The 21,806-nt window shown below is 34.6% G+C and overlaps 1 protein-coding gene and 1 long non-coding RNA gene across 2 annotated transcripts; both read right to left on the bottom strand.

Annotated features, from left to right (window-relative positions):
• Window positions 1-13,461: 13,461 nt before the first annotated feature.
• Window positions 13,462-15,921, bottom strand: LOC127985436 (endothelial cell-specific molecule 1). Its single transcript, XM_052587441.1, has 3 exons — window positions 15,423-15,921; window positions 14,299-14,442; window positions 13,462-14,149 (listed from the first exon to the last, which is right to left on the bottom strand). Exons 1-3 carry the CDS (start codon window positions 15,727-15,729, stop codon window positions 14,067-14,069), a joined length of 534 nt encoding a protein of 177 aa, XP_052443401.1. The 5' UTR covers window positions 15,730-15,921; the 3' UTR covers window positions 13,462-14,066.
• A 575-nt stretch (window positions 15,922-16,496) lies between these two features.
• Window positions 16,497-21,402, bottom strand: LOC127985505 (uncharacterized). The gene is made up of 3 exons (XR_008160670.1): window positions 21,158-21,402; window positions 20,951-21,045; window positions 16,497-19,159 (listed from the first exon to the last, which is right to left on the bottom strand). It is a non-coding gene; the product is annotated as an uncharacterized LOC127985505 (long non-coding RNA).
• Between the last annotated feature and the right edge of the window lie 404 nt (window positions 21,403-21,806).

Raw genomic sequence — 21,806 nt, forward strand, 5'->3', positions numbered from 1 at the left:
GGAGGAGAGAGAGGGAGGGTTTGATGGCTGTTGTAGACTTTATTACTGCTGGTGTGAATTATTGATTTTTTTATAGGTTTGAGACTGATGGCTGCCACCGTATAAGTGTATAAAACGGTCACTCAGCCCATCGTCTTTACACAGGACTTGCATACTGTAAGAATAGGCATTGAAACATTTCCATGTGTTGTAGGGCAGGCCTTTGAATATGCTTTCATTTGTATATCACATATCTTTATGTACAGCACTGATGATCAGTTCTTTTTATGGAACATACTGGGTGAATGTAATCCAGGTCTAAATTTGGATCTAATGGGATCTGATTTGGGATTTTATTCTGGATCTGAATTTGAAACTGAATATAGTTTGGGATATAGATCTGGGTCTAGATTTAAATGTGGGTTTGAATCTGGATCTGAATGTAATTTTGGATCAGGTTTTTTACTTTGATCTGGGTTAGATTTAGAAGTTTATTTGAATCTGAATTTGGATCTGAAAACAGATTTGGATCTTTCTGAGGGTCTGGATCTGGGTATAGATTTAAATGTGGACATGTATTTGAATTTGGATCTGAATGAAATCTGACTCTTTCCAGGGCTTTGAATATAGCTTTGGGTCTGGAACAAGGTGTAGCTTTAAATGTGGATTTGAATCGGACTTTGGATCTGAATCTGGATCTGGGTGCATATTTAAATGTGGATTTGAATCTGAATTTGGATCTAAACTCAGATTTGTATCATGTTTTAAGTATAGAACTGGATCTAGATTTAAATGTGGATATGCATTTGAATTTGGATTTAGATCTGAATGAAATCAGACTCATTCCAGGCATTTAAATATAACTTTGGATCTGGATCAAGATGTTGATTTAGATATGGATATTAAAATGTCTTTTTAATCTGGATCTTGGTGTAAATTTGAACGTGGATTTGAATCTGAACAGAGTTTTGGAACTGGTTTTGGGTCTGGATCTGGGATTTTTATTTGAACTGGGATCTGGATCTATATTAAATCAGACTCATACCAGGCATTTGAAAATAAATGAAACCTTGTAGCCTACAGTCTTTTTGTAGTGATGCAAACTTCCTATTAATTTACATTTTTAATGAATGTTGTTTAAATAAGACTGGATCTGTGTGCTTCTTTAACAGAAAAAAACAGCATATTAAAGATTTAGCCATCTGGAAAAAGTAGAACATAAAAATAACTAAACATTCACTTGTGGGTTTGATAAATGTATCCTTTGCAAATACTCTACCTCAAACATTTGGTTGCAATTATCACTCTGACCTGCTTAATGGCCCATTGGGTATGAACATCTAACAACATTAACTTTAACCCTTTTAAGACCAACTTGAAATTATTTTGGGGATGTTTATTCTGTTCTTATGCCTCAAATCTAATGCAGTGTGATACTGTGAAAACTTACTGGTGAAGACAGTTTACACTACACTGACCTTCATGTATAATAAAAGTTTAAATATCCATATCATGATTGCAGCAATTAAAAATATTAACCTTATTCTGTATCCAGATGGATATCTGCCCCATTTCATTGGCACTGTGTGACGTTCACTCAAGACGTTCCAGGTCTCTGTGTCATAATTAATCACTGTGGTTACATTGGCCAGCCATGCTGGATGGAGTGCTGAAGTCACCCACTGTGCAACAGCTGCTGATATTCCATTTCCCACAATGCACAAGGAGAGACAGAGGTCACAGCACTTACTGGGATCATCAAACTGTTGCTGGGTGACCGACCATTGGAAAGTCTGACTCATGATGGAAGGTTTGAATGTTTGAAGCACAAAGATTCATTATTTATTGAACACCATTTGTACTCATTAGACTCTTGGCTATATTAAGAGCCACTCAGTTTGCCATTAAGTCTCTGGAGTGCCCTCTAGTGTTATGAAGAATATTCTTCTTTAAGTGTGCGAACAGTAAGTTTTAAAGAATAGTTTGTTGAAAATTCATTGAAACAAAGGAAAGATTTGACCATTTATTCCGATCCTCTGAAATGAATGAGTGCTATCAGAATAAGAGTCTAACACATCACAATAATCCACACCATCATCAGTTAATGTCTTGTGAAGAAGTTATGTGTTTGTAAAAAAACAAGTCTGTCATTAAAGCGTTTTTGTTTAGAACTGTTTTAGACTGCATTCACTTGTAAACAGTTTTTGACTATTTGCATATTTCTCTCCTGATTCAGACAATACTTTTTTATTGTAGAAAGCAATATTATGCATAGAGGACTCAATCCATAATATTCCACTTAAGCTGGAAGCAATGGTTTGAAGTTGAAACTATCTTAATGATAAATGTATATATTACAAACATGCAACTTTTCGCTACACGAGATGTTAACTGACAGTCATGTGGATTCCATGTGGATTATTGTGATGTTTTTATCAGCTGATTGAACTCTTATTCTGATGGCACCCATTCACTGCAGAGGTTCCATTGATGAGCAAGTGATGTAATGCTCAATTTCTCCAAATCTGTTCTGCTGAGAAGCAAACTATATTTGTATATATATATATATATATATATATATATATATATATATATATATATATATATATATATATATATATATATATACACACACACACACACACACACCAAAATTTAGCATCTTAACAACAAATAAGTGAGCTAAGAACTTAGATTCTATCAAGCCATTAATAAATTTGTTGTCCCTTTGTGCTCATAAAGATATCCCATGGGTCTCTCTACCCACTGTAGATGTAGAGCTGTAGATTTATCCAGCACACCGGCCCTATAAAAAGAACCAGCCCTGCAGACAAAGAACTCCACCAGGCTCATTTGAGGTGGGTAATGTGTCCAGAACAGCTGGTCAGGTTCAATCTCTTTTCTGTGTTTGTGGATGGATGGTGGAGGGCAGACAAACACATGGCATGTTTGTTCAGGGCATGTGTCTTTGTAATTGGACGCTAAAATAATAGACGCTTTCCTGCTTCTAGTCAGGCATAAAAGACCAAAAGCTGGGCTGATGTAAGCAGGGTTGTTCACAAATTGGAATTTAAAAACATGCCTTTAAAATTCCAGTTAATTTGCTGAATTTCATTTGACTTTGAATTAAGGAAGCAAATAAGTAACCTAAATATATAACAAATATAATACTTAGAATAATTTAAATATATATATATTAGAAATTAAAATATATTGTGGCAGTATTTAACAGTATTCTGTATACCAGTAAATAAATAAGCATAATTAGTTCAATAGATTTTATTGCACAACTTGTTAGCAAAAATGTATGTGGGTACTGAAATCCCTCTGTTATAACTGTGTTGAATTTCTTTGAATTAATTAAATCTTTCATTCCTTTATTCCAATTAAAACTGTTATTTTGAAATTATTTATGAAATTATTTATGAAATTCTTAACTTTTGTATACACAGACATTTCGGCACCTCATTTTACAGTGAAAAGCTCCAGATCAGAGGCCATGATGTCCAAATCTGAGTGTATGATTTTTCCAGGTATCGTGAAAAATAGTTTTTCCTAATAACATGACAAATATGAGACCTTGTTGACTTTCTGACGTACATCCATAAGCATATTGTATGTTCCACCAGCTGAAAACACCTCAAATCATGTCGCTATTTAATTCAAGTTTTTTAATTCAATTCAAGTTAATTTGTGTAGAGCTTTTCACGATGCTAAACTTTTCAAAGCAGCTTAACAGAAAATTAAAGATTATACATTAGATTTAGTAATAGCTTATGAGTTGTGGCTATCTCAAGTTGATGTCCATTATAGCAAAATTATGTAGTTTTGTATGTTGTCTGAGAGTTGGCATCATCTGAGGTCCTCTGGGGGGTTGACATCATCTCAGGTGTTTGGTCATATCTTGCTTGTGCAATTCCTAGATACCATGGGATGCCAATCCTGTGGAAGAAACAGAGAAGGTAATAGAGAAAAAAATGTGTAGCTGCTGTTCCAACAAAGCAAAAAAATTATGTGTTCAACCCAAGCAAAATAATGAAAATGTGCCTGTAATCAGATGTGACTGAGTACAAGGTTATGAGATACGGTATCTGAATGCTTGGCTAAAGAGATGTGTCTTTAATCTAGATTTAAAAAGAAGTAGTGTTTCTGAACCCCGCACATTATCAGGAAGGCTATTCCAGAATTTGGGAGCCAAATGTGAAAAAGCTCTACCTCCTTTAGTGGACTTTGCTATCCTAGGTACTACCAAAAGTCCAGAGTTTTGTGACCATAGGGAGCGGGACTAGTTAGGAATAGAAGACTAGAAGAATAGAAGACTAGTTAGGTATGCAGGAGCTAAACTATTTAGGGCCTTAAAAGTTAGTAATATTTTGTAACTGATATGAAACTTAATAGGTAGCCAGTGCAGAGAATGCAAAATTGGGGTAATATGATCATATTTTCTTGACCTGGTAAGGGCACTAGCAGCTGCAATCTGGACTACCTGTAGCCTGTTTATTGAAGTTGTAGAAAAAACACCTAGCAGTGCATTACAATAGTCTAGTCTAAAGGTCATGAATGCACAAACTAACCTTTCTGCAATCCATAGAAATGTCACTTTCAAAAGACAAGTTTCTGTCTAATATAAAACCCACATTAGGAAGTAGTTTAGAGTTTAGTTAGAAGTTTCATCTGGTCTTGTTGAAATATATAGTTGAGTATCATCAGCATAACAATGGAAATAAATTCCGTATTTTCCAATGATAATACCAAGGGGCACCATGTATACTGAAAATAGCAGAGGGCCTACGATAGATCCTTGTGGGACTACATAGATTACTGGATTTAATGTAATTGAGATGATTCCCCATTTAAATAGACAAAGTGATAGCGGAAAGGTAGGATCTAAACCATCTTAAAGCCTGCCCTTGAATACCCGTATAGTTTGTAATCAGTCTATGAGTATGTCATGATCTGTGGTGTCGAATGCAGCACTAAGATCAAGTATAACTAGCAATGAGATGCAGCCTTGGTCTGACGCAAGCAAGTAATTTGTAACTTTGACAAGTGCAGTTTCTAAGATATGATGGGCCTGAAACCCGAAAATTCTTCACAGAATTTTATTTATAAATTTTTTTTGTAGGAAGGACCACAATTGAGCTATTCCCATGCGCAAATGTTTTCATCTATGTGTCTGTATGTCTGAAGATTTGTCCTCCATTTCTCACAGACTCTGAGCCCCAGGGTAGTAACCTTAGTGTCATTGCAATGGGATGGTTACTGACTCACACAGAGTTGAAGTCAGGTCAGGTCAGGGGTCACAGCAGACCCTTATAAATTGTTCTTGGGAAGACTAGAGAAAAGACTGATGAGAACGGAACTCCTGAGAGATGTTTGTCCCTGCGAGATGAACCTCCATGTTTACCCAAGCTGGGAGTTGAGAGGAATCTGCTTGTGTGGTGATAGTTTCAGTGTTGACACATTCCATAGTTCATGAGCTCTCTAATGCCCTGACACATATAATAGAAGATAGGTTTTGAATGGTAATGTTTCATAAAAAAACATAAAAGATGTTTTTTAATTTAACATAGCTTTTAAGTTTAAAAGATAAAATAAAAGGTCCCAACATAGAACCTTGAGGGTTTCTCACCCTAAAACAATATCAAAGAATTAACTAGTTGAATTTGGATTTGAATCTTGTTCTGATTTAGATCTAGTTTTGGCTCCAAGTCGGTTTTGGATCTAGATCTCAATACGAATTTAGGTCTGAATTAAATCCAGCAGAAGCAATTGTTAAGGCGTTATGGATGTTTTCTAGATGGTTGGTATCTAACCCAAGTTGAAGAGCCCCATGCTATGATATTCCGGTCCTTAAATAGGGACCAAATACCTGTAAAGTGGCTTTTAGTTGACTTTTATTATCTCTGACATTTCCAATGGCAAGTAGTACAGGTTCTGCATGGAGAACTTTTCAGATTCATTTGGATCTTTAGATGAGTTGAAGTAACTCATTCTTTTTTTCTTTTTTTTTTTACTTTTAATATTATTAGTCCATATGCGACTTCCAGACTAATTACTTATAGGATGTGTTTATGCAACAATAGGTATAATTTAATCAAAATTATGAGATTAGTCAAGGAAAGGTAACAATTACCAATATTTATTGTATTGTAAATAAAATGTAATTTATTAAACTTTTCTTTTTCCCCTGTAAAGTGGGTTATGCGATTATGTGCTCATATTGGGTATTAACTCATTATTAATTTATTTTACCGCAGTGAATAAGCAGAGGTCTGCTTCACAAACAATATGAAATCTCCATGTGACTGCAATCAGTTGAAATAAGTTTCTCACATTTATTTCCAGGCTACAGGTATAAGAATTGAGCCTGGGTTGGCCTAAGGGGCACTAACATCAAAGTTTAGAGTTAATTTCTAATGAATAATTCAACTGATCAGGATTTACGGGGTTTTTAAGGTGTCTCAAGAAAGGATCTGGAATCATTTTATAGCGATCCACTGACAGGCCAGACATGTTGGGACAAGCGTGGGATTTAAGTATCAAAGTCGAGGGGTTTGCTCGTACTGACAGGTGCTGTCACGGGTCATCACACTCTGTCGGTTTTAGGATGCCCTTGTTTTGAGCGTCTCAAAAGCATAGTTAATTAAAAACAATTTAGCAGCAGTTTTTGTTTAGCAGATTTCCTCCCCAATTAAAATCTGTGCAGAAAATGCACAGAAAAAAGTCTGCATCTTCCACCTGGGCATCATAACAAACAGACAGGTGTTAACATGAAAAGCAAGACAAATTCAAAATAAAAGAGACAAACACTTTTTTTCCATACATATAACATCTTGCTTCAGCAGTTTCATAAACTGTGCAATGACTTTACATAGTTACAACAAACAAAAACAGAGCTGCAATATGAAAGTGTACATTACCAAAACATTTTCATAATTAGTCAGGCTTCCTAATCATTTATTAAATAAACTTCACCCGATTTCTTAACTTTTCCCTCCAGCACATTAAACAAATAAATCATGTTGGTTTCGTAGGCTTAATGTTTGTCTGAACTCTATAGGGAAAATATTAAAGTGAGGCATGAAATCATAAAACACATTTCTTGGAGATTAGTGCCCCCCAGTGACGAGAAGTGAAATGATTCTTTAAACGATTCACTTTCTAAGCACATCTGTCCACATGATGTACAACAGTTTTATTTTTATTATTTATTATAATCATATTATTCTTATTATGTTAATGAATATTGTTTGTTCAGCATAAATACTTTAAATTATGACATTAAAGACATGATGAAATTATGAAAGTTATTTTCATCAAAGAGCTCAACGTTTTGTATGGTATGTTCCTCTTATAGGCCTACACCTCATAAAATAGTTGTGTGAGAGTGAAGATAAACTAACATCTTTGATAGACTGTAGCTGTAATAATTAAACTAATTAATCATTATATTATTATTATACAGGGCATACATTAGAAGTGTGTAATTGTAGTTTTTCTCTTTTTCTGTAGTACTACCTGACTGTTTATATAAAGGCCAATGGAGTCCATTTTATCAAGATTTTAGGTTAACATTTAGAAGATACTGTATATATTAGGTCGTGCAAATGGCTTCCATTTCTTATGTTTTCCATTGTTTTTAATCCCCATCTTGCTCTGATACAATTTTTATTTTTATTTTAAGTAGAAGTTTTTATATAATCTCATAAAAGCTGCTTGTTTTATGATTAAAATAATAAAAGAATAAGCAAAACACTGTTTAAAGTAGTTTTTGTTAGTTAAAGTGCATGCATCTGATATAATTGTGAACTGTTTCCTCAGACATAATGAGCTGTTTGTGTGTTTCATCTTGTTTGTGAAATGATTTTGTTTTCTTTCCATACAGATAAGAGTCACTGGTGAGAACAACAGCTCACACACTCATCTATCGCTCCCTCACACACCCCATGCTAAAACAAGAACAACACTGACATCTACGTTACTCTGTGATGGGATGTGTAGTTCTGCCCAAACAGTGATAAGAAGCGCGTGTCTTTTATAAAAACAAGAACTACGTGTTGAACAGCCTTGCATAGGAAACATCAATATTTGCTGCTTTTATGTGGCAGAATGGCAGAAATTTGAAAGAAAAAGTATCATGTATCATGTAAGAGCATCATATAGACTAATCTTTTAGGTTTTTGCTGTACACACAGCAGGAGCGCGCCGCTCAAAAACTGCTTTATCAGACATTACATGCAGGATTAAATTAAAATGACATCCATTTTTTCTGAAGACAGTCAGTTTCCTTCAGAAATACAGTTTTATAAAACACCCGCACTCAATGTATAGTCAGAAGCACCCAGTGTTGGGGGTAACGCATTACAAGTAACTCGAGTTACGTAATCAGATTACTTTTTTCAAGTAACTAGTTAAGTAACGCATTACTTTTTAATTTACAAGAAAATATCTGAGTTACTTTTTCAATAAAGTAACTCCAGTTTCTTTGTTTTTCCATTTATCGACTGACAAGTCTCCAGTCCCCATACTGAGAGAAATCAGAAGTACAGAGGCGTTGTGTGCACTGTGTGAACATGATGTAGTTCTAGACTAAATGTGAATGTGTATTAATTCATCCTACTCACAAAAGAATTTAGAGTTAGTATTCATCAAAATGAATTAAAACAGTGAAATACAAACTTAAAATATGACACAAACCTGCAATAATTAAATGTTAAATAACACAAATGTATCTAATCCCATTTTATTAACTTTGCTGCTGTCCTTTGATGATCCAGTTCAACCATACTAATAAGCAAAAATGACTTTAGATAAACTAACAATTGTGCTTCATTGTTTTTTTATTGCTGAAGAGTGTTGAATCTTCTTCTCCTGTGTGCTACTGTACAGACGTGAATTTACTTTTCCTTCAGCCTGAGGTTTATTCTTTACACTTTTTGGTGTGAAAGGGCTTTTACATTTGCTATAAATAGAACTTCTTATATTAAAAACAACCAAGCCCTGCTCTTATTTAAAAAGTAACGTAATGCATTACTTTCCATAAAAAGTAACTAAGTAATGTAATTAGTTACTTTTTTGGGGAGTAACGCAATATTGTAATGCATTACTTTTAAAAGTAACTTTCCCCAACACTGCCCATCAGTCCTAACAGGTTATAAGGAGACACCAGAGGATTGTGGGAAATGGTTTAAAGGTCATTCAAGTGTGAACTGACCACATTGTGACTCTAAACGCCTTCAAAATCTTCAAAAAGTCTCCACAAAGTGTTCAATCGTAACGCGGCTGTCAGCTTCAAAGCCACTTCAAGACATAATCAGGGTGTTTTCACGACTCTGTAGACCTGTGGAATGCCAAACATCTAATCAATTTCTCGTCTACGTATTTATTCCTAAATTTAGATATCCGATTCATTGTTGCAGAAGTGGACGACCCAGACGTCGATTCATTTCTGTGAAGGTCGTGGCCTAACACTTGTTGAGGCTGCCGTTATACACTTCACGCAGGCTAATAAACAACCTGTTGCCGTCCAAATATCAACACGCTCAGTTGCCGTAAATCAAGCGTATTTACAAGGTGCTCTGTACACCTTTGTTTCTGAAGGGCGATGTTGACGTGTTCGGGGAGTCAGATAAAGAATATTTCTCACCAACTCCTTCCTGTTTTTCCGAACAAGGCCTTTGTTTGGCCGCGGGAGTCCTGCTCCTCAGTTCTCAGGGGAATGATGAACCGCTGCATTCGTGCCTGAGAGAAGCATGAAGCAGAACTGTGTTATCAGAGACCTCTTCAACCTGCTCTCTTGTTGTCTGTCTCTCCGTCAGCAGCCTCTGGGTCTTGACAGGGTCATGGCCACTCACATTAGGAGGAGTATAATGAGAAGTAATTATTATTAAGTGTCAGTGAACTCAGTTATCTTTGTACTTGCACGTACTGTACGTGATGTATTATCCATCCATCTATCTATCTATCTATCTATCTATCTATCTATCTATCTATCTATCTATCTATCTATCTATCTATCTATCTATCTATCTATCTATCGATCTATCGATCTATCGATCTATCGATCTATCTATCTTTTGTTAAAGTCGACAGATAAAGTGGAACGAATTAAAACTTCAGCCAAGGTTGCCTTTATTTCTTTATTTTTTACTTTTCTGCTATTTAATTTGCAATTGTATAATCTCTGCTATTACACTTCAAATTCTTAAGGGATCGAATCAACTCTTTTTTTGTTAAATAAATTAATAAAGGCATTTGTTATTTTGATTGAAACTATTTTATTTTAACAATAACAATAAATACAAAATTATTGCTGAATGTAAAATGGGACAACTATGGTTTTTGCACACTTATATTCAGCCATGACACATTAAATTGAGCAAAACATTATATTAAAATCATTTATAGTGTTACAAAAAAATATTTATATTTTAAACTATTAATCAAATAAACCTGAAAGAAATATCACAATTTCCACAAACGTATTAAGCAACATAGCTATAACACTGATTCATAATAATAATAATAATAATAATAATAATAATAATAATAATAATAATAAAATGTTTCAAGTCAGCAAATCAGTATATTAGAATGATTTCTGAAGGATCATGTGAGACTAAAGACTGGAGTAATGATGCTAATAATTCAGCTTTGCATCACAGATATAAATTACATTTCAAAACATATTCAAATAGAAAATGCTTATTTTAAATTTTAATAATATTTCAAAATATTACAGATCTTACTGCATTTCTGATCAAATAAATGCATGAGTATAAGAGACTTCCTTCAAAACCATTACAGCATTTAATGGTATGACAGATAATTTTATTTGAATATACTTAAGTAAATTATGTTTTTATATAAGAATATTGTTTAAAAGTGATATATAATCAGTCTGATATTTTATTGAATATCTTGGTTTAGCTTTGATAGATCTACTTTAAATCTTGATAGTTAAAGATGCAAATACTGTTTATAAATTGTATATATATTGTGTGTGTGTGTGTGTGTGTGTGTGTGTTTTAATAAGATTTAAAGTCCTTGCCATGAAGTCAAAGGTGTCTAAAGCTCATTGGCTAATAGAGGAAAGAATAGCTGTGCCTGTTGAGGAAACAATGCATGAAAAGAAGGAAAACTCTCAAGAAAAGCTCCTGAATGGGTCTCTAAAAATAAGACTTGTTTGACCATAAAACCTAGATGGAAATTACTTGGAAATGGATGGATATGACCAAATGTACACATTTAAACTATGTCAGAGAATTTGGTTTTAGAGTCTAAGTTTTGTATGCTCATCAAGGCTGCATTTATTTGATTACAAATACTGTAAAAACAGTGGAATATTTTGAAATATTACTACAATTTAACATTACTGTTTTCTATTTTAATATATTTTAAAATGACATTTATTCTTGTGATTCGAAGCTGAATTTCCAGCATCGTTCCTCCAGTCTTCAGTGTCACATGATCCTTCAGAAATCATTCATATATGCTGATCTGCCGCGCAAGAAACATTTCTTATTGATATAAATTTTGAAAGCAGTCGGCTTAATTGTGGAGTAAGTATTTTTGAACTCTTTGTCATGTTTTTAATCGAACGGCCACCAAACTACAGTCCGGTTCATACAGAAATGTGTCAATGAACGTGTTTGTGTTTCAGTGATGTGAAGTTGACCACAGGGAAGGTATTTTGTTAACCTGCTGCGGAGACGGAAGCGAGACATTCCTCTTTTCCCGTCCTGTCCCGCGGTGACGTGTGTCAGTTGACAAATTCCAGCCGTGTTTGAATCCTGTCCCAGAGGCAGACACAACAACAACAGGAAGTAAGACCCTTTCCACAGGTGTCAGGAAACACAGGAAATAAACAAGTGGGATGCTGGGAAACAGCCTCCTACGAGACCTCGGCGAGGTGAGGGATCTGACGGTTATTAATAGTCCACGCGGCTATTTTCAGACCTCGTGTTGAAGGACGGGGTGTTTTCATTCAGAAACCTCTAGTGCTGCACTGGTTTTGGATGTTGGTTACATTAGGACACTTTAGGCAATTTAATTCATTTTAAGCTAACTATATATATATATATATATATATATATGGATTAACTTTTACAGTTTTTGTCAGTCACTTTGGTACATTTCTCAGATCAATATTGAAATTCTCAAAACGACCTGTTCAATTCTCACATCATATAGTCATTTATACACATCATAAAACCAGTTTCTCATTCTTTTGAATAAGTTGTGAATGCTTTTGTACATTCATGCAATCGATTATGCACATTTATCTGCAGTCCTACATTATCAGTTGTCAATGTCATGTCGCTCAAAATGTATTATATAGTTTTGTGTGCAGTAGTCTTACCCTTCAAAACATCTAGTCTTTAGTTCATCGTATAAGTCATTAAACGCTAAATGGTAAATCTAGTTGTCCCAAACTGCCAAGCACACTTTTTATTTAAATTTTTACACATTATCATTAGACTTTTTGTCAATTTGGCACGAATCGTGCAAGTGAATCTTGACTAATGAAGAGAATGTAGATGATAAACCAGGGATAAACCATTTCTCTGAAACAGCTCAAAGGTTCATCTCATGAATCTTCAGTTAGAAAGCTTATACTGTATAGACAGAGGACAACACAAGAGTTACAAATTCTAAAAATTGACTTATTTTCATTTTTGCGCCCATATTTCCTTTTCCTTTTCTATATTACAAAAACATTGTAAAGGATTTACTTATTTATTTATTATTTGTTTGTTTTTTGGGTCAGACCACTTGTAAAAGTGTAACTGGGAATTCTATCCTGTCTCTTTTAATCAATATCCCACATACAGTAATGTGTAAATGTATACTTTTGAAATGGATATGTGGCATACATAAGCATATGGCATACTGCTCAATACAGTAGTTTACATCAGAACATACATCAGTTATATTGACAACATGACTAAGCGATTTGACTGTCTTATCCATAAACTATGACACAAGGACTTGTCATTCTGATGACACTGACATGTTCATTGACGCAGATATTTATTTTTGAGAGATTAACTGAGGATTTTGAGCAAGAGATTGGCTTGCAGGTAATCCATTGTGTTCTGCTATTTGTACAAGTTGTTTTGAGAAATGCTCTTACTTTTTTGCAAATCTCAAGGTTGATTCGAGAAATGTACCAAAGCAACTGAGAAAAACTGTAAAATAGAAAGCTATATTTAAATGCATTTAAAAAATAGATATAAAACAATATTATTAATCTCAAGAATAATGTGTAATTATGCTTCATTATACTCGAATACTAAATTAAAAATATATAAAGATATACTGTCTTTCAAATAAATATTCTCTGATTTTGCCTCGTTGTTTCTCCTATATCTTGAAGTTACTGTAAAACCAGATCTCAGTTAACTTGAATATTGTTTAAAACAGAACTTGTAATTAAAAACTTAAAAACTTAAAAAGGCAAAACAACAAGAGACTGGATTTTGTCCTCATTGAATTACATAGTTTTAATTTAAATCTCATACATAAAGCAGTTAAAATTCATATTATCTCTTTCAACAGGGTTTGAAAGCAAAGATACAGATAATAATTTACACACAGATTAGAAGGATATACAGTACATACTTTATAATAATCTCCTTGGCCTTAATATACCACACACATGAGAAACATCACTGTTTAGCATTACAGATGTCATATCACTGAACTTCGACGCTAATGCTCATCAGAATTGGAATTGAGTCTGGTATATGAATATGCATCTCATTAAATACGATTTGATTGTAATGCATTCATAATTTAAAAGTGTTTGTATGTGTTCATTCAGTGTTGACATCTAAGTTTCAGCATAATGAGCCCTGATATGAAATCTGCTATATTTATCTGCATGTTTATTTGTGTGCATGTGATTCATGTAGACATGCTTTGGAATAAAGACATAACTGGCATACACATCTGTAAAATATACAGAATAAAATGCACATCTTTTTCTTTGACTCTTTTAAACATATTAAAATAGATCCATTTGGTCCTTTAATTTATAATGCTACATGTACACTGACTAAACTGAAGATAGAGAGTTGCTGTCAGCGAGGGGTGAGAAAATTGCGAGCGGACGAACGATTGCTGCTGGTTTCAGTGTTTCCGTCGCCTGAGCCCACGTCATTACCTGTCATACAATGAGAATAAAAAATGAAATAAAATTAATATCCTAAATAATGTCACTTTATATCAAACGACAAGTTTTAAATATATTTTTACAATTTTTTACATTCAAAAAAAATATATTTGATGTGCTTTAATAAACTGTAAACTCACCTTCACTTGAATGAGATTTCAGCATGGCCATTTTAGCCAAGAATTTAAAGGAGAGACAAGCGCCCGTTTCCCTGTCACACAATCCACCTGCTTTACAGTTGCATGTTTTCCGACATTCCATGCCATATGTTCCGTACATGCAGTCTGACAAGAGAAAACACAAACATGTTAGAGCTGATTTAACCATTACAGGATCCGTACCACTTGTCATTAACAAAGACTCTTTTTGAATATATGTACTTCTATTGCTGATCAGTGTTTGTGTAAAAGGATCAGAAGGCTCACTGATGGCTAAGACTCAGGGTAAGACTCAATTTAAAGGCTGAGTGTGAGTAATTGATGTGGAAGGAGTGTGTTTTACCAATACAACACAATGAGTGTTCTTTCACCAACTCACATTGTTCTTACATAATACTTTAAGTAATAATTTAGGGGCCCTAATTTCTATATATAATGTTTTTTTTTTCTTTTCACATCTCTTTTGACTGTCACTTTTGTTGATTGTCACTTTGTTTAACTTTTTTTTTTTTCATCTGATTTGAAATCTTTAGGATATTTAATTTGTATAAGGGTATCATAAATATTAATTTATTTTGCATACACATTCTCCTGTACACAACTCGCTTTGAATTTTATCTTTATGGTTTTTATAATTTATGAAGGCTGCACTGATGATAGGGGACAATATTAAAGGTTTGATTTTCAATATACATAACGTTACAGGTCTTAAACTTACCAATACTTTTAATTTCTTAAATATTATACATTTTTTAAAGATATTATTTTTTATATCAAGATTAAATTAGAAATTAATTTATACGTTTTTTACGTTTTTAAATCCTCGTGTATAGAATTAATAAATAGTGCAAATATAAAGAAAAAAAAAAGAAATACAGCAATTTGTCTTTTTGGTAAGGAAGTAAAGAAAGTAAGTAATAGGCCTATACAGAAAAAAAAAATCTATGTAATTATTTTTAATTGGTTTAAGTATTTTAAATGATATTTTGCTCTGAAAGTTGCAGTTTATAATTACGACATAACTGGTTGCAAAATCAATGAATCCGTTGAATGCCAATCCCCTCACAATCCCCTCTGCCTGAGCAGGTGCACACATCAGCCCGTACCTTTGCAGATGCCATATTCATCTCCATAATCATCTTCATCCTTGTAGAAGTCGCAGAAGAGTCCCGGTCCGCACTTGACGCCGTGCATCCCGGACACGGTGCGGTAGCAGTGCTCTCCACGTCCCGCGGCGCAGAGCTGGCAGCATCCGCAGTCATCCTGCACCGTGCGCCTGCAGCGCTGCGTCGAGCCGCACCGCGCGGGGTTGCATTTATCCGGGCAGCTGACGGCGTATTTACCATTGGGACCCCACGCGTCAGCGTCTCCGAGCACCATCAGCAGCAACACCGGGATCGCGTACAGACGCATGTCTTGAAGTGCTAGCGAACACCACGCTGGATGCTGTCCTCGGGTCTAGTGCGCTGGGGAGGAGCTGTCCTCTACACTGAATCAAATGGCTCGGGCTGCATGACTGTCAGCTTTAAACAAGTTTGTTTTGCACATAGTATGCCCTCGTCAGTTTCCTCAATCCGGTGTTGTTGTCTATTTGCCAGCCTCCCCCTTCCCTGTTTTAGAAATCCGGCGTGGAAGTGGAATTAGAGCCGTGCTGCCATCCAGGAATTGATGTCATCACTGAAGTCGAGTTGTTTGTTTGTTTGAAGGTTTTTCAAGATGACCCTCGTGACCCCCAGGGCTCCTTGTTCCTGACGTGAACGTGCATGACGAGATGTTTTTGGTAGCGTAAAAAGAGTCTTCTTCTGAGACTTGATTTACACACTGTAAAAAGTTTAACTATTATTTACTCAATTTTTTTGGTGAAACATTTTTACACTCAAAAAAATTGAGTAAATTTTAAAGCTGTGAAATCAATGAAATATACGGTTTAAATTGAGTAATTGTAAGTAAAAAAATTAAGTAAATCTGAATAACTGAATAACTTTATATGAGAAATAAAATTAATTAGATATAATCAAAATTATAAAACACCACAACTGTAATTCTATGTAAAATAAACAAAAAATATTGAGTAGATATAATTGATATATTGGATGAAATTTAACCAAACAAATGTGCTATGTTTACTACATGTAAAAGTGAATTTAACTTAATATTGGACTATAAATGATCAAAATGTTGCATTCACTTTTTTTTTTTACACCATTTACCCTTTACAATTAATATAATAAAACCAAATAAAGAAAGAAACACATTTTTTATTAAACATTTATTTATCAATTAAACATCAGACAAAGTCTAAAATCAACCTTTGAAACATTTTATCCATTTTAATATTCCAGTAGATTGCAAAAATTAAAAACTGTAAAGCAGCCATAAGGGAAATGATAAAACCTTATGAAACATTTCATCCATCTTAGTATTCAAGTAGATTACATGTAAAATATGATAGCCGTAAGAGAAATGACATCTTACTTTGTTCCTGGTGCATACCAGCCATTTGCAGTCACACTCATTACCACTCATTAAACCATAAAAAAACAACAACACTTACATCAATATTAAAGGGACAGTTCACCCAAAAAGATGATGTTGTCATAATGTACTCGCCCTCAAGTTGTCCCAAACCTGTACGAGTTTCTTTCTTCTGTTGAACACAAAAGATATTTTAATGAATGTTGTTTAACAGACAGTTGAAAGTTGCCATTGACTTCCATGGTAGGAAAAAAAAAAAAAAAAAAAGGCTACTATGCAAAGTCAATGGCAACCTTTAAATGCGTTAACCAACACTCTTTAATACTTGGCTGAATGTCACGTCACTTCACTTAAAATATCTTTTGTGTTCAACAGAAGAAAGAAACTCGTACAGGTTTGGGACAAATTGAGGGAGAGTAAATTATGACAACATCATCTTTTTGAGTGAACTATCCCTTCAACAGAATTAATCCAATAACAGAAACACTTCCATCAGGAATACCCATTCTGTGGGATGATCATGAACCACTACTGTGCAAGAAGATAATTTTTTAACCTCTGAACATTAACAGAGAGTTTTGGAGGATCCAGCTCAAGAAACAGTTTTTGGAACAACTCAAGTGAGTACAGGTCTTTCTCAAAAAATTTGTATATTATGATAAAAGTTCATTATTTTCCATAATGTATTGATAAAAATTAAACTTTCAGATATTTTTGATTCATTGCACAACAACTGAAATATTTCAGGTCTTTTATTGTTTTAATAGTGTTGATTTTGGCATACAGCTCATTAAAACCCAAAATTCCTATCTCAAAAAATGAGTATATCATGAAAAGGTTCTCTAAACGAGCTATTAACCTAATCATCTGAATCAACTAATTAACTCTAAACACCTGCAAAAGATTCCTGAGGCTTTTAAAAACTCCCAGCCTGGTTCATTACTCAAAACCGCAATCATGGGTAAGACTGCCAACCTGAGAAGGCCATCATTGACACCCTCAAGCGAGAGGGTAAGACACAGAAAGAAATTTCTGAACGAATAGGCTGTTCCCAGAGTGCTGTATCAAGGCACCTCAGTGGGAAGTCTGTGGGAAGGAAAAAGTGTGGCAAAAAACGCTGCACAACAAGAAGAGGTGACTGGACGGAAGAGGAAGATTGTGGAGAAGGACCGATTCCAGACCTTGGGGGACCTGCAGAAGCAGTGGACTGAGTCTGGAGTAGAAACATCCAGAGCCACCGTGCACAGGCGTGTGCAGGAAATGGGCTACAGAGAAGCAGCACTGGACTGTTGCTCAGTGGTCCAAAGTACTTTTTTCGGATGAAAGCAAATTTTGGATGTCATTCGGAAATCAAGGTGCCAGAGTCTGGAGGAAGACTGGGGAGAAGGAAATGCCAAAATGCCTGAAGTCCAGTGTCAAGTACCCACAGTCAGTGATGGTCTGGGGTGCCATGTCATCTGCTGGTGTTGGTCCACTGTGTTTTATCAAGGGCAGGGTCAATGCAGCTAGCTATCAGGAGATTTTGGAGCACTTCATGCTTCAATCTGCTGAAAAGCTTTATGTAGATGAAGATTTCGTTTTTCAGCGACCTGGCACCTGCTCACAGTGCCAAAACCACTGGTAAATGGTTTACTGACCATGGTATTACTGTGCTCAATTGGCCTGCCAACTCTCCTGACCTGAACCCCATAAAGAATCTGTGGGATATTGTGAAGAGAAAGTTGAGAGACGCAAGACCCAACATTCTGGATGAGCTTAAGGCCGCTATCGAAGCATCCTGGGCCTCCATAACACCTCAGCAGTGCCACAGGCTGATTGCCTCCATGCCACGCCGCATTGAAGCAGTCATTTCTGCAAACGGATTCCCAAAGTATTGAGTGCATAACTGAACATAATTATTTAAAGGTTGACTTTTTTTTTGTATTAAAAACACTTTTCTTTTATTGGTCGGATGAAATATGCTAATGTTTTGAGAATTTGGGGTTTTCATGAGCTGTATGCCAAAATCATCAGTATTAAAACAATAAAAGACCTGAAATATTTCAGTTGGTTTGCAATGAATCTAAAATATATGAAAGTTTAATTTTTATCATTACATTATGGAAAATAATGAACTTTATCACAATAAGCTAATTTTTTGAGAAGGACCTGTATTTGTGGGTCTTGGGATATCTCAAATCCAATGCATCGTGACTCCCAAAAGATAGCAGCAGGCTCTGCTGAGATTCCCAAGACTGCGGAGGACAGTGATGCCCTCAATCACAACTCCTACGTCGCTGACTGCCCCATCATTGTCCCGAAGGATGTAGATTTTTATGACCTCCTCTGCCAACTCTGCGTGTACGAAGACGGGTAGATCAGCTGAACCCTACAGGCAAATTTTAAAGATAACTGGTTAGAGCTAACATTCAAACCTGAATGTTACAAGAAAGCGACAAATACACAAAACAAATAGCACCTGAAGAAGCAAACATTCTGTTGGACCGTATGATAGGTAAAATCTCAAACAAAGTTTACTAGGGGGAGGAGTTGCAAAAATTAACAGCATTCTTCTTAACAAGAGGACAGGTTAATTTTCTACATAGGGACATTTATTTTTAACAATAAACCTAAAAGAAAAATGAAAAGAGACCAACTGCGAGCTTCTATGCTTTAAATCAATGCTATAGGCTTTTATTGAGGTCCGCATTATTTCAACCAATTTCTTTATAAACATGTTTAATATTTAAGTAAAATGACTAATGGTTTTGAAACAAAAAAGCTTGTTTAATTGCACTACTTGAAAAAAAAAAAAATGCATTGCATTAACCCTTAACCCTCTAAATAATTCTGTGGCTTAGTAAATATTACAATAATATTTAACTTTATGAACTTAATAAAATCTCTGAATATTATACGATTGTAAATGTGTACCTTGAAATGCAATGTAGTTGCTTTGGATAAAAGCTTCTGCCAAATGCATAAATGTAAACATATAATAATTGACTAAAAATACAACAGTTAATTTTATCTAAAATGTACAGTTATATTTTATCTTTTTTTTCCACTAAAACAATTTAGTATTTGACTAACAAATTGTTTATTTATAATACACATAATATATTTGTGAAATTTCTATCAAACTATTTAAGGATGCAAAATTAAACTGATCTGTTTCAGGGAACAAAAATATTACTTTAATTAAAATTAAAACAATGTACCCCTCCCCCAGCCTCCGCTGTCCTTCAATACCCACTAGGTCTGGATTTGTTTTGAAACAGCTGCGGTGACTGGAGTAATGGAATGAAAATTCGGCTTTAATGTATGTATGTATGTATGTGTGTGTATATATATATATATATATTATATATATGTGTGTGTGTGTGTGTGTGTGTGTGTGTGTGTGGTGTATAAATGTTATATCAGTCTGGCGAGTAACCCTAAAAAAAATTTCCAGCCAAATAGCGATAGAGGGTAGGGGGGGATAGACGGTTGTTTTTTCTGCATTTTTTTTTTTTTTTTTTAAATAAATGCAAGCTTAATGAGCTTAAGAAACTTATTTTATAAACATTAAAAAGCTTACTGTTTTCAAACTTTTGACCGATATTGTATGTGATCTAGGTTTCAGTGCACTAGAATGATTTTACAACGGAGCAGGCCTTAAACTGGCTGACTCCCTATAGTGGGAGCTGATTAAAACGCACCAGTCTATGTTATGTCCACGCCATTTTAAATACTTTTGCATGGCGTATTTGTAGTGGTTATTTAAGAGCTCATACTTGAGTTCATGTAGTAATTATGAGGTTTTACAACAACGTGACAGCTTTTTACAAGACAGAATGTCATTTGAAAGTTCATAAATGATGTGTTCCCTTTTGACAAGCCACTGACCCCAAAGGGGAACCTGTACAAAATCGTTTTCCATTGGGCATGTATAGTTATAGTTGCTGGACCACGGTACACTCACGCGGTTGAAATAAACGGTGATCCAAATAACGTTAGTACGAAAGTTAATCCACTCCAAAAAAAAAACAAAAAAAAAAAACCCTAACATACATATCGCTGCCCCACTAACTAACTTAGAAAACTACACTGTTATGTACACGTACACACGGTCAATGTTTAATCAACTTTTGAATAAAGTATTGCAAATATACATCGTTATAAAATGACTACTTACAGGAAATTCGAGTAATGCTGTTCACGTCGTTGCTGAGAAAAGCAGTCCTTCAGTGACAGGTGCCTCTTGCTTGAGCCGCGAAACTCGTTAAACTTCTTAAGATGACGCAAAATACAAACACAATTGTTAGGAAATCCTTAATAATTAACTTCTGAATTAAACATCACAAACATGTTTAGTTTTAGCTGGCTAAATTACAAAACGTACCACGATATGAGAGGAGTGCGGGTCTTGCCATTGCTGAGGAAACTCAGGAAAGCCGTCCTTCAGGTGACTTCGATTAAGCTACGAAACTTGTTGAAGATGACGTAAAATACAAAGACAATTGTTAGGAAATGCTTAATAATTATTAACTTTATAATAAAGTGTTACAAACGTAAGTAGAATTAGCTGACTAACGTTACTTACCAGGAGTTGTGAGGAGTATGGCTAGTCGACGTCGCTGCTGAGGAAAGCAGATTTTTTTTTCCTGCGGAGCTGCACACGTGATCACTTTAGCCGCGAAATTTACTCAATTTATTTAAACCGTCATTTATTAAGCTGGAACTTTATTTAGGAAAATTGGTAGGAAATACTTAATAATTTTAGTTTCTAAAACAGATCAGTACAAGTAAATAATTATCAAATATTTCTATTAGAATTGACCAGAAATATTGAGGGTATATTAAAAATATAATTAGTTAGTTAAATACTTATTTATTTTCATTACATAAACTTAAATAATATATGTAAATTTTAGAGAAATTATTTGTTGGATTTTTAATTATTATTTTTAACCTGACCCACTTAAAATATCACTTAAATGATTTCAAAAGATTTTATTAAGTAAATATAGCTCTTTATTTTTGTGAAATTT

Source organism: Carassius gibelio, chromosome B21, assembly GCF_023724105.1.
Source record: "Carassius gibelio isolate Cgi1373 ecotype wild population from Czech Republic chromosome B21, carGib1.2-hapl.c, whole genome shotgun sequence".
In the NCBI taxonomy this organism is placed as follows: Eukaryota; Metazoa; Chordata; class Actinopteri; order Cypriniformes; family Cyprinidae; genus Carassius; species Carassius gibelio.